The following is a 10,557-nucleotide window of genomic DNA, read 5'->3' on the forward strand; positions in this document are numbered from 1 at the left end:
CCAACCTCTGCTTCTCCAGGGCTGCTCCTCTCCATCCTCACTCCTCTGGCTGCTCAGTGTTCCTCTCCCTCCGCTCACCAGCACTCCAGGCGTCCTTGCTCCCCCCCCCCCTCCCTCCTACACCCTAGAGCTCCTGTCACCACACAGCCCCCAATTCTGTTGTCTCCAGGCCCTGGCTCTACTAGATCCCACAGCCTAACACCCTTGTCTTCCTAAAACCCTCTCCCCCTTCGGCCCTGGTGGCTCTGATCATACCACTTTCTGAATACACTTCCCCTCCCTTCCTCCGTGGCTTCTGAGTGGGGGTTGCCCTGTATGATACAGATGTTGACACAGCCATTTTTAAAAGCCTGTCAAAAGGCCGGGTCATTTGCCAGATGGCCTTTATTTCATCCCTGGCATTCTTCCTGTTCCTCATCCTGATCTCATCTCTCACTCTCACTCCATTTCTCACCCTCACCCTCTCCCTCACTCTGACCCCACTACTGCCCAGATGTTTTATGTGCCCCTCAGTGCTTCATTTGCATTTTTCTGCAAATTGTTTTGCATCCCCCCCAACCCCCCTCCCAGAGAGGCCATTACTTTCAACCGTTACTATTGACTCACAAATCCCTGCACCCCCCTCACCTGGCTGCAGGCTCACTTTCCCTGGGATGTCCCATATCACCTCACACATCAGTGTCATCTTTAGTACATGTACTTCACTTTCAAAAGGCATGAAAGAACCTAAATATGAGAGGAAATATCACAGTCTTCCATTGAAAAGAACGGAAAGTGATGGATACCAAAGACTTCCTAACAATGGAGTCAATAACCCAGCAAAGAAACGAGTTGCTGGTCCCTGGGGTTGATCAGGTAGTGGTATCACGGGAGCTGTGGAGGGGATTTGGGCGCTGGGTGGCAAGTTGAAGCAGGAGACCTGGGAGCCTCCCTAATTCAGGATCCTGACCATTGGAAGCACCACTGAGTTCATATAAAGGGGACGAGAAATTCAGTCTCCCGAAGTGAACTTCGTTCAGGGGGGCCTTGTACTGGTCTGGGTGGCCAGTTACAAAAAATTGAAACCAATTTTGGCTACTGAAGTAGAGAAGGAGTTTATGAAAAGGGATCAGGCAACCCACAGAGTTGTTGGGGAGACTGGAGAACCATGAGAAAATGGCCAGGAACCAGGGAAGGGTAGGCAGGTGGGGAAGGACTCCAGCACGAGCAGCCCCCCTTCCCGGGATGAGGCCCTGAATGACGCAGACACCAGGACAGAGAGAGCCTAAACAGTCCCTGCTGGTTTGTGCCGCGTGCTCCAGATTTAAAGTCAGATAACGTCTGAGTTTAGGTCACATGGCCTTGTTCACAAGAATCAGAGACAATATCTTACCTTTAAATCATCTGTAGTGGGAAGCCGATTCTCACCTGCCACCGAAATTCACAGACTGTCAGATTTCCTCAAACATGGGGAAAGGAATTCAGTGGCTGAGTAGCCAAAAAATGAGGTCTCCCCCACAGGCATGACCCCCGTCCCACCCCAACCCTCTCCTATCAATGGGCCACCATCTCCTTAGATACCCAGTGTTACCATTTAAATCATTGATCCCTTCTCTTACCACCCACACTGATTAGCTGTTTTCAGGGTCTTTAACATTCATCCCTTTTTTCCATTCCCACTGCTGTCTTCATTCAGATCCCTATCTTCTCTCCACATTCATAAAACCAGGGTTCCTCAGGCAACTGTGGTTGGTAGTATGAAGCACATCTGTGAGGCCTCCTCAGGCTTCTCTGTCCCAACACCCAGGACACCAGTAGGGGAGGTAAGATTTATGCAAATAACTATCAAGAATCTACATACAACACGCAAACAGATAGCAAGCAATAAACTCTAGGGATCATAGGACAGATATCACTCCCAACTGGAGTAAGCAGTGAAGACTTCAGAAAAGTAGACCAATTGAGACAGGCGGGCTTTGAAGGAGGGATTGGACTTAAGATCCAAAGATAAATGAGAGAGGACTCGAGGCAGATGGAGGAGGCAGGACAGCAAAGGCAGAGACAAGAGTGTAGGGTCTGTCTGGGGGTTGCTGAGTGGCTGAGTCTGACTAGAGAGCAGGACAGTGGATCTCAGATTTTTGTGCGTACTGTTAGATGTGCAGATTCCTGGGCTCCACTTCTGATTCTGTAGGTCTGGCGTTGGGTTTAATAGGTTTTCCAGGTAACAATGAGGCAACTGGGTTCCCAGACCACACTTTAAGAAACATTGGTTGCCGAGCCGGTTTGGCTCAGTGGATGGAGCGTCTGCCTGCGGACTGAGGGGTCCCAGGTTCGATTCCGGTCAGGGGCATGTACCTTGGTTGCGGGCACGTCCCCAGTGGGGGGTGTGCAGGAGGCAGCTGATCGATCTCTCTCATCGGTGTTTCTAACTCTCTGTCCCTCTCCCTCTTCTCTGTGAAAAATCAATAAAATATATAATAAAAAATATATATATAAGAAACATTGGTTAAACCCGGCAGGTATGGCTCAGTGGTTGAGTCAACCTATGAACCAGGAAGTCACAGTTTGATTCCTGGTCAGGGCACATGCCCGGGTTACAGGCTGGATCCTCAGTAGGGGTCGTGCAGGAGGCAGCTAATCGGTGTTTCTCATCTCATCAATGTTTCTATCTATCTCTCTCCTTCTCCCTTCCTCTCTCTAAAATCAATAAAAACATAATTAAAAAAGAAAAACACTGGTTGGAGAGTTTGTGCAGAGAAGCTGAAGCAGATCCAGCTGCAAGGTAGGGTGGAATCAAATCATGGAAAGCCTTACATGTCAGTATCAGAAGCTTTATTCTGCCGGCTGATAAATGATAAGATCATACCTATGTATTTTGAATCTTTTGGCAAAGGATCATGAGACACAAAGGCCAATAAGATGATTTTTATAATGATCAAATGAGGAAAAAAAGGGTCTCAACTAGTATGGTGGCAGTCAGAATAAAAAGGCAGGTGAAGGGTGGGAGACAGGCTTCAAAGAATCTGCAGGGTTCAATGGCTATAACAGGTGTGGGGGAATCAAAAACTGATAGAAGTTGCCAAGTTTATTCAAGGTGCCCAACGTGGGTAGCTGAAAAATGGTGGTAGCAATTATAAAGATAAAAAAAAAATCCAGAGCAGCAAGTGATTTGGGAAGGACTTGGTGAATTTGCCTGTGGACATGCTGAGTTTCAAGTACCAGTAAGACATATGGGAATAAGTAACAGACAGATGGAAAATGGAGCTCTGTGGAGCAGTCTGGGCTGGAGACCTAGGCAAGGGACTCAGCATGTAGTAGTTAATGGCATGGAGATATATGTGACCAGGAAGACATCTGGGCTGGGAATACAGCCCCAGAGAAAGCACATTTGGGAGCAGGAGAATGAAGTGGAGGGGAGTGGAGTAAAGAGAGAAAGAAATGGAGAAGAAACCATCAGGAAATATGGGGGAGGGAGGGGATGATATAATACCCCAGAAAAAAAAAATTAAGGAGGAGGAGGATGGGCAATAATGGTCAAGCAATGGGGAGGATCATGGAAATAAGACCTAAGAAAGGAGCTGACAGTTTTATGAACACAGAATCATTAGTAATCTTTGCCAGAGAAATTAGTGGAATCTTGGGAACAGAAGCCAGATTTCAGTGAGGTGAGAAAGTATGTGAAAATCCTCAGACTAAAGCAGCAGTTCTCAAACTTTTCCGTATCAGAAACCCTTTGTAATCTTAAAAAATATTGGAAACTCCAAAAACCTTCATTCAGTTTAAAATAACAGTAAGAAACTCATTTTCACATTTTATACTAAAAGTAAGTATATTTTCTCCAAAATAAATTGAGTGAGAAGTGACATTGTTTTATATATTTTGCAATGTCTGTCATACGGTAGAAGACAGCTAGAGTCTCATATGTGCTTCAGCACTTTTTTTTCCAAACTTGAAAAAAATATTTCATGATATATAGAACTAAAATGAATCCATGCAGATTTTTTTAAATTACAACTATTTTACCCTTTTGTCTTTTTCATTAATATATTTTCTAATATATATTTTTAAATGATAATGCCTTCAAGATATATAGCATATAAAGCAAGATCATTTTTATCAATAATTTCTCTTAGCCCTAGCTGGTTTGGCTCAGTGGATAGAGCATTGGTCTGCGGACTGAAGGGTCCCAGGTTTGATTCCAGTCAAGGGCACGTGCCTGGCTTTCAGGTTCAATCCCCAGTAGAGAGTGTGCAGGCAGCCGATCAATGATTCTCTCTCATAATTGATGTTTCTATCTCTCTCTCCCTCTCCCTTCCTCTCTGAAATCAATAAAAATATATTAAAGAAAGAGTAATAATTTCTCTTGGGGGGAGGTAAAAATCTTAAGGTATAACCCTACAGAGAAGCAAAGTAAACTATGAAGCAAAGAATAATCACAAAGTTCTCAAAGTAGATATGTGTGACTTAAAAACAGCAGCCCAGCCGGCCAGAGTGGCTCAGGGGTTGAGCATCTACCTATGAACCAGGAGGTCACAATTCAATTCCCAGTCAGGGAACATACCTGGTTTCGGGCTCCATCCCCAGAAGGAGGCACACAGGAAGCAGTCAACAGGAGGCAGTGAATTGATATTGCTATCTCTCTATCCTTTTCTCTTCCTCTCTTTCTAAAATCTATGCCACTACAAACTGGGAACAAAGTCTAGCCTGCTCATCATTAAATGTGTCATAGACACACTAATAAATGTCAATGAAGTGATAAAATGCTAAATTTGGTCTTATCTTCCACACAAATTAAGATGGAAGGGGAGGCACTGGTCTAAAGTACTTAAAACTTATTTTTTCCTAGAGATTCCTTAAACTCCACGTTCAGCATTTTGCACTAATTCACACAGGGCACATTACCATTTACTATGTAACATTACATTTCCAGTCAAGAAAACAGTCACCAATGAGATGAGAAGCACCAGGGGAAAGCCAACCTGCTGAGGAGGATAACTGAGGGGAAAGACAGAAGGAGGGAGCATCCTTTATGATATGGTTTAGGCACTATACTGATTCTGGAACCATCCACCTCCAGGCTCCTTGCCATGAGAGACAATTAAATGCCTTTGGGTTGGTTTGTTGTTGTTTGTAACCAAAAAGGCAGAAGGAGGAAGAGAGGAGGAGGAGGAGGAGGAGGAGGAGGAGGAGGAGGAGGAGGAGAGGAAAGTAACTGGTCATAAACTTTTATATAAGACTAGAGGCCTGAAAAAAAAAAAAGACTAGAGGCCTGGTGCACAAAATTCATGCATGGGTAGGGTCCCTAGGCCTGGCCAGCTATCAGAGCTGATCTGTGGGGTGACCAGAGGGGCAATCAGGAGGCCTCTGCTGGCACCTGCCTTGGACAGCCTTGCACTGCCCCCTCACCAGCCCCACCCCCCACCACTGGTCGCCTCCCTCTGCAGGGCGACCAGCGGGGCAAAGGGGTGGGGGGAGCGGGGCCTCTGGCACCTGCCTTGGCTGGCCTGGGGCCTGCAGGCTGGAGGAAGCTCCTGCGTTGAGCATCTGCCCCTGGTGGTCAGTGCACATCATAGCGACCAGTCGTTCTGCCTGTCATTCCCCTGTTCAGTCAATAGTAGTACATATGTCTCCTTTTTTTTTCCCCCATTGACCTTCCCCCTGCCTCCCTACCCCCCTGATTTTATTATTTTTTAAAATATATTTTATTGATTTCAAAGAGTAAGGGAGAGGGAGAGAGAGATGGAAACATCAATGATGAGAGAGACTCATTGATTGGCTGCCTCTGCATGCCCCCCCACCTGGGGATCGAGCCTGCACCTGGGCATGTGCCTGACTGGAAATCGAACCATGACCTCCTGATTTCTAGGTTGAGGCTCAACCACTGAGCCACGCCGGCTGGAAATATATAAGATTCATTTTTAAAACATTTGTTTTCTTGGAACAAAAATGGTTAAAAACTTGAGTTTTCTAAAGAAACTTGTATGAATATAGAGCTGGGAAGATACACAAAGCTGAAGTATCTGGAATCATTTTGCTGCCTGTAGTCTTCAGAAAGATCACCAAGTGCTCAAAAATTCTTTGACCTTTTCAACCAGACAGTTTGTCTTTAACGTCTTCATTAACATCCAGTGTTAAGATAGGCATTTCTTGTAGATCAAAGCTGGCTTTCAGCGTTCTATGCAGCAGCCAGCTTCCATGCTTATAGTGAAGCTTCTGTATGAGAGTGCAGGAATCAAACAAGCCTAACTCATTGAGTTTCTCCTATGTGCCAGGTGCTGTCACACATTAATTAAGGCCACTCAAACCTTACAATTCTCTGAAATCGACATTATTTTTTCTTTTCATATGAGAAAGTGGGGGCTGAGAGAAGACAAGCAACTTTTCCAAGGCTATACAGAGTGACCTTTCAAAAATGTAAATCAGATCTTGTCACTCCCCTTTGATAGCCTATCATTGCACTTCTAGTAATAGATGAAGAAAGCGGGGCACAGAGAGAATAATTAACTTGCCTGAAGTCCATTTGCAAAGAGCACATTTGAACCCTGGCACTGCCTCCAGAACCTACATGCCTAACCAAGAAAGCCAAACTCCTTACCTTGGCTTACAAAGTCCTGAACACCTGGCTCTTGTCTTCCTCTGTGATCTCTTGTCACACCACTCTCCCCAGTCTTACTGGCCTTTCCGTTTTTCCAAGTTGGCAAGCTCATTTCCACCAGGTCTTCATACAAACCGTTTCCTCTGCAATGCTCCTCTGCTAGTTTTCACAAGATTGACTTTATGTCATTCATCTCAGTTCAGATGTCACCTTATTAGGACATCCCTGACCATCCAATAAAAGGCCACCTAGTCTCTATCACATTACCCTATTTCAATGCTCTGAAGAACTTTTATCATAATGTTCTTGTTTTCTAATTGACATCCCTCCCTGCCCCCGCCAGTAGATTTAAGGGTCAACAGATCAGGAAGCTTGTCTCTTTGGTCACCGCTATGTCCGGAGCCTTGGAAGGAGCCTTACACAGGGTGACGGCTCAATGAATATTAGTTGAATGAATGAATGAATGAATGAATGAATGAATGAATGAATGAACGAATGACTCCAATGAAGGCAAAAGCGTGAGTCGCGCGGCGCTCACGGGGCATTCTGGGAATTGTAGTTCAAGCTCGGCCTGCGGTGGCGCGGTCCTGCGCACAGAGCGCTATCTATGCTCCCAGGAGCCAGAGCGGCCTGGTTGTTGCTATGGTTTCTAAAACCCGCAGCCGGAGGAAGGCCGCCCAGCTAGGCGCCCGCTAGCTTCCGCTAGAACGCGGACCGGGAAACGGAAAGAATCCCGCGAGGTGCGTCCGGGGAACCCGGGGGCGGGGCCGGAGGGGAGGGGGTATACGGAACCGCGGAGGGCCGTGGGGAGCAGCGGAAGCAGCGTCTTGCCGATTTGCGGAGCGTAGCTCCTCTCCAGTCCACTCCCACGGCTCTGTGAGTAAAGGCTCTTCACCATCCCCATTAACCAGTGAGCTAACTGGCTTGAAGCTAAGTGGCTTGGAGAGGTCTCCCTTCCGGAAAGCGGCAGAGCCCGTCCTAGAGCCCATGCCTGACAGCAGTCACTGTGCAGCCCGGGCGTGTGTGCTCGGGCGCATGCTCCTGGCGAAGCTGGTGGGATCCTAGGCCCTTCCCGCCCAGCTCCAAGCCTACCTCCTCTGCGGCGTGGGCTGGCTTGCTGCACAGTGCCACCCTGTTCAGCCCTGTCGGGATCCTGAGCGAGGTCTTAAAGTTCCACCACCTTCCACTCAGAGTCTGAATGTAAGGATAAGGAAGGCAAAGTTACATTAATAAAATATCAGGGCATGTTGAAAGCAAGGGCAAGCCCATTCAATGTGGTGAGATTCTGTTAGCCTCATTTAGCCTATGGTTTAATAGATGTGGAAACAGCCCTAGCCGGTTTGGCTCAGTCCATAGAGCGTCGGCCTGCGGACCAAAGGACCCCAGATTCGATTCTGGTCAAGGGCACTTCCTTGGTTGCAGGCTCCTCCCGGGTCAGGGCGCTTGCAGGAGGCAACCAATCAATGTGTTCTTCTCATATCGATGTTTCTCTCTCTTTCCCTCTCTCTCCCACTCTCTCTAAAAGATCAATGGAACCCTAGCTGGTTTGGCTCAGTGGGTAGAGCGTTGGCCTGCGGACTGAAGGGTCCCAGGTTCCATTCCAGTCAAGGGCACGTGCCTGGGTTGTGGGCTCAACCCCCAGTAGGGGGCGAGCAGGAGGCAACCAATCAATGATTCTCTCTCATCATTAATGTTTCTATCTCTCCCTCTCCCTTCCTCTCTGAAATCAATAAAAATATTTAAAAATAAAAATAAAAATAAAAGATCAATGGAAAACTAGCCTTGGGTGAGGATTAGCAACAGCAACAACAAAAAATAGATGTGGAAACAGGTGTTCAGAGACATTAAGTAGCAGTCTTAGCTTTACAGAGTTTGTGGGTGGAGTGGAGATCCCAGGTTTCGCTGCCTTCAAAACCTATGGCTTTATATGCTACCTTTTTAAAATTAATGAGCCAAATTTCTACTTATATGGCGGCTGCATTGTGTAGACCTGAGAACCTCTTAGAAATGCACATTCTTGGGCCCCACCTTAGACCCTCTGAGCTAGAAATTGGGAGTGGGGCCCAGGATTATGGTTGAGTAAGTCCTCCAGGTGATTCTGATGTTTGAGAATTATTGATGAGTTCACCCAGGGTTCATGTTCAAATGCATGTCAGAAGGTCTTGGGAGAGACTGGAGATTCTGCATTTCTAACAACTGTCTGGGTAATGCTGAAACTGCGGGTCCATGGACCGTACTTTGAATAGCAAGAGTATAAACTACATCTTAGAGCAGTGGTTTTTAAACGTGGGTGCACATTAGAATTACCTGGGAGCTTTTAAAAGATAGGTTACCAGTGTCCCACCCCTGACCAAATGAATCAGAACCTCTGGGGTGTAGCGGCCAGGTAAAAACGCACTGGGTGATTCTAAGCTATGGTGAGGGTTCAGAACCCCTGGTGTGTTTTGGAATAGGGTAGCTATGGATTTGAATCCTAGCACCTCCATTTATCAACTGTTTGACCTTGGGTGAGTGACTTGACCTCTCCTGGCCACATTTTCCTTGTTTATAAAATGAATATAAGTAACCCTTGGCTTGCAAGGTGGTGAGAGGATTCTCTGCGGTGTGTCCATGAAGCACCTGGCTCATAAGGGTGCTCTAGACTCACAAATTGGGGAGGTGGGCAAACTTGGGAAATCTGTGCTGGGGATTTTATACTATATATAACCTGATGGAGGGGAGTTGGCAACTGCACCCCCCTAGCCTGCTAAAGCTCCCATCTGTGTGCTCCTTCCTCAAGCAGCCAGCAGTGTGGGAAAATGGCAGTGAGCCACTCGATGAAGGAACGGACAATCTCCGAGAACAGCCTGATCATCCTGCTGCAGGGCCTCCAGGGCCAGGTGACCACTGTGGACCTGCGGGATGAGAGCGTGGCCCACGGACGCATAGACAACGTTGATGCTTTCATGAACATCCGCCTAGCCAACGTCACCTACACGGACCGTTACGGGCGTCAGGCTGAGCTGGATGACCTCTTTGTAACAGGCCGTAACGTCCGTTATGTCCACATCCCAGATGACGTGAACATCACCGAGACCATTGAGCGGCAGCTGCAGATCATCCATCGTGTGCGCAACTTTGGCAGCCTGGGGCAAGGCCGGCGGGAATTTCCCAGCAAAAAGCATAAATGAGCCTGTCCCTTCGGCAAGCCCTAGTCACCACTCAGGTTCCTCCAGAGTTCTACTGAGCCAACTGCTTGCCATCCATCCCTGCCCAGAACCTGGGAAGGGAGCAGGGCCAGCCCAGAAACTGGTATCTGGCAGACAACACCTATCACAGCTGCCTTTCACAGGGTTACACCTCACAGACTCACCGTGGGATCCACAATCCTGTTTATCTGTGGCCTTGGGGTAGATGATAATACCCCCTTTTGACCATTTGCATCTGAGTCGATGATTTACTGATTCAGGGAATCTGTCCAATTGTTTTCAACCCTCTCCCAGTGAGGATTATTAAATGTGCTCAACCTCAGCCACCCTAAGTGTCCCCAGTTTTCTTGCAATTGTGTCTTTTTTCTTATAAAATTAAACTTAGACAAAAACAAGTGTGTGCCTCATGCATTTCCTGATGCGTATGGGCTCCCTGTTGGTCCTGTGTCCTAGGGTGCTGGGTCTCAAACTTGGCTGCACATTGGAATCACCTATCCCACCTTCATCTATTCGGATTTCATTGGTATCGGGTATGGCCTGGGCATTAGATTTTTGTAAGTTTCTCACACAGTACTAATAGTCAGCAAAGTCTGAGAATTGTGATAGGAAAGTCCCTCAGTCTGGTTAGATAGAAAGTGGCTTTTCTGTTCAGATTCCCTGCTGAGGGGGCTGTTAGTCTCATTGCTGTTTCCTGAGGTGGAGAAGTTGGAGTAATCCTGGGCCCTCCCCTCAAGTGTAGGAACTCATCCCACAACAGCACGAAATCAGGCTCCAATTCTGGGAGTCTCTGGGTCT

At 47.2% G+C, this 10,557-nt stretch overlaps 2 protein-coding genes across 8 annotated transcripts in view; one reads left to right on the forward strand and one right to left on the reverse strand.

Annotated features, from left to right (window-relative positions):
* LOC111827100 overlaps positions 1–10,557 on the reverse strand; it is a 39,096-nt gene that overhangs the window by 3,107 nt on the left and 25,432 nt on the right. The window lies entirely within an intron of this gene.
* LSM10 (LSM10, U7 small nuclear RNA associated) lies at positions 7,196–10,157 on the forward strand. 6 transcript variants are annotated; one of them, XM_006094145.3, is made up of 2 exons: positions 7,196–7,314; positions 9,357–10,157. In XM_006094145.3, the coding sequence occupies exon 2, from the start codon at positions 9,373–9,375 to the stop codon at positions 9,742–9,744; it is 372 nt and encodes a 123-aa protein (XP_006094207.1). In that variant the 5' UTR covers positions 7,196–7,314; positions 9,357–9,372; the 3' UTR covers positions 9,745–10,157. The 6 variants fall into 6 exon arrangements, with proteins under 6 accessions (XP_006094207.1, XP_006094209.1, XP_006094208.1 ...); XM_006094147.3 differs by having other exon boundaries at positions 7,199–7,314; positions 9,354–10,157; XM_006094146.3 differs by lacking the exon at positions 7,196–7,314 and adding an exon at positions 7,351–7,450.

This window comes from Myotis lucifugus, unplaced genomic scaffold (assembly GCF_000147115.1).
Source record: "Myotis lucifugus unplaced genomic scaffold, Myoluc2.0 scaffold_131, whole genome shotgun sequence".
Taxonomy (NCBI): Eukaryota; Metazoa; Chordata; class Mammalia; order Chiroptera; family Vespertilionidae; genus Myotis; species Myotis lucifugus.

Coding starts and splice junctions, on each gene's coding strand:
- LSM10 (XM_006094145.3), top strand. CDS start 9,373: ATGGCAGTGAGCCACTCGATGAAGGAACGGACAATCTCCGAGAACAGC.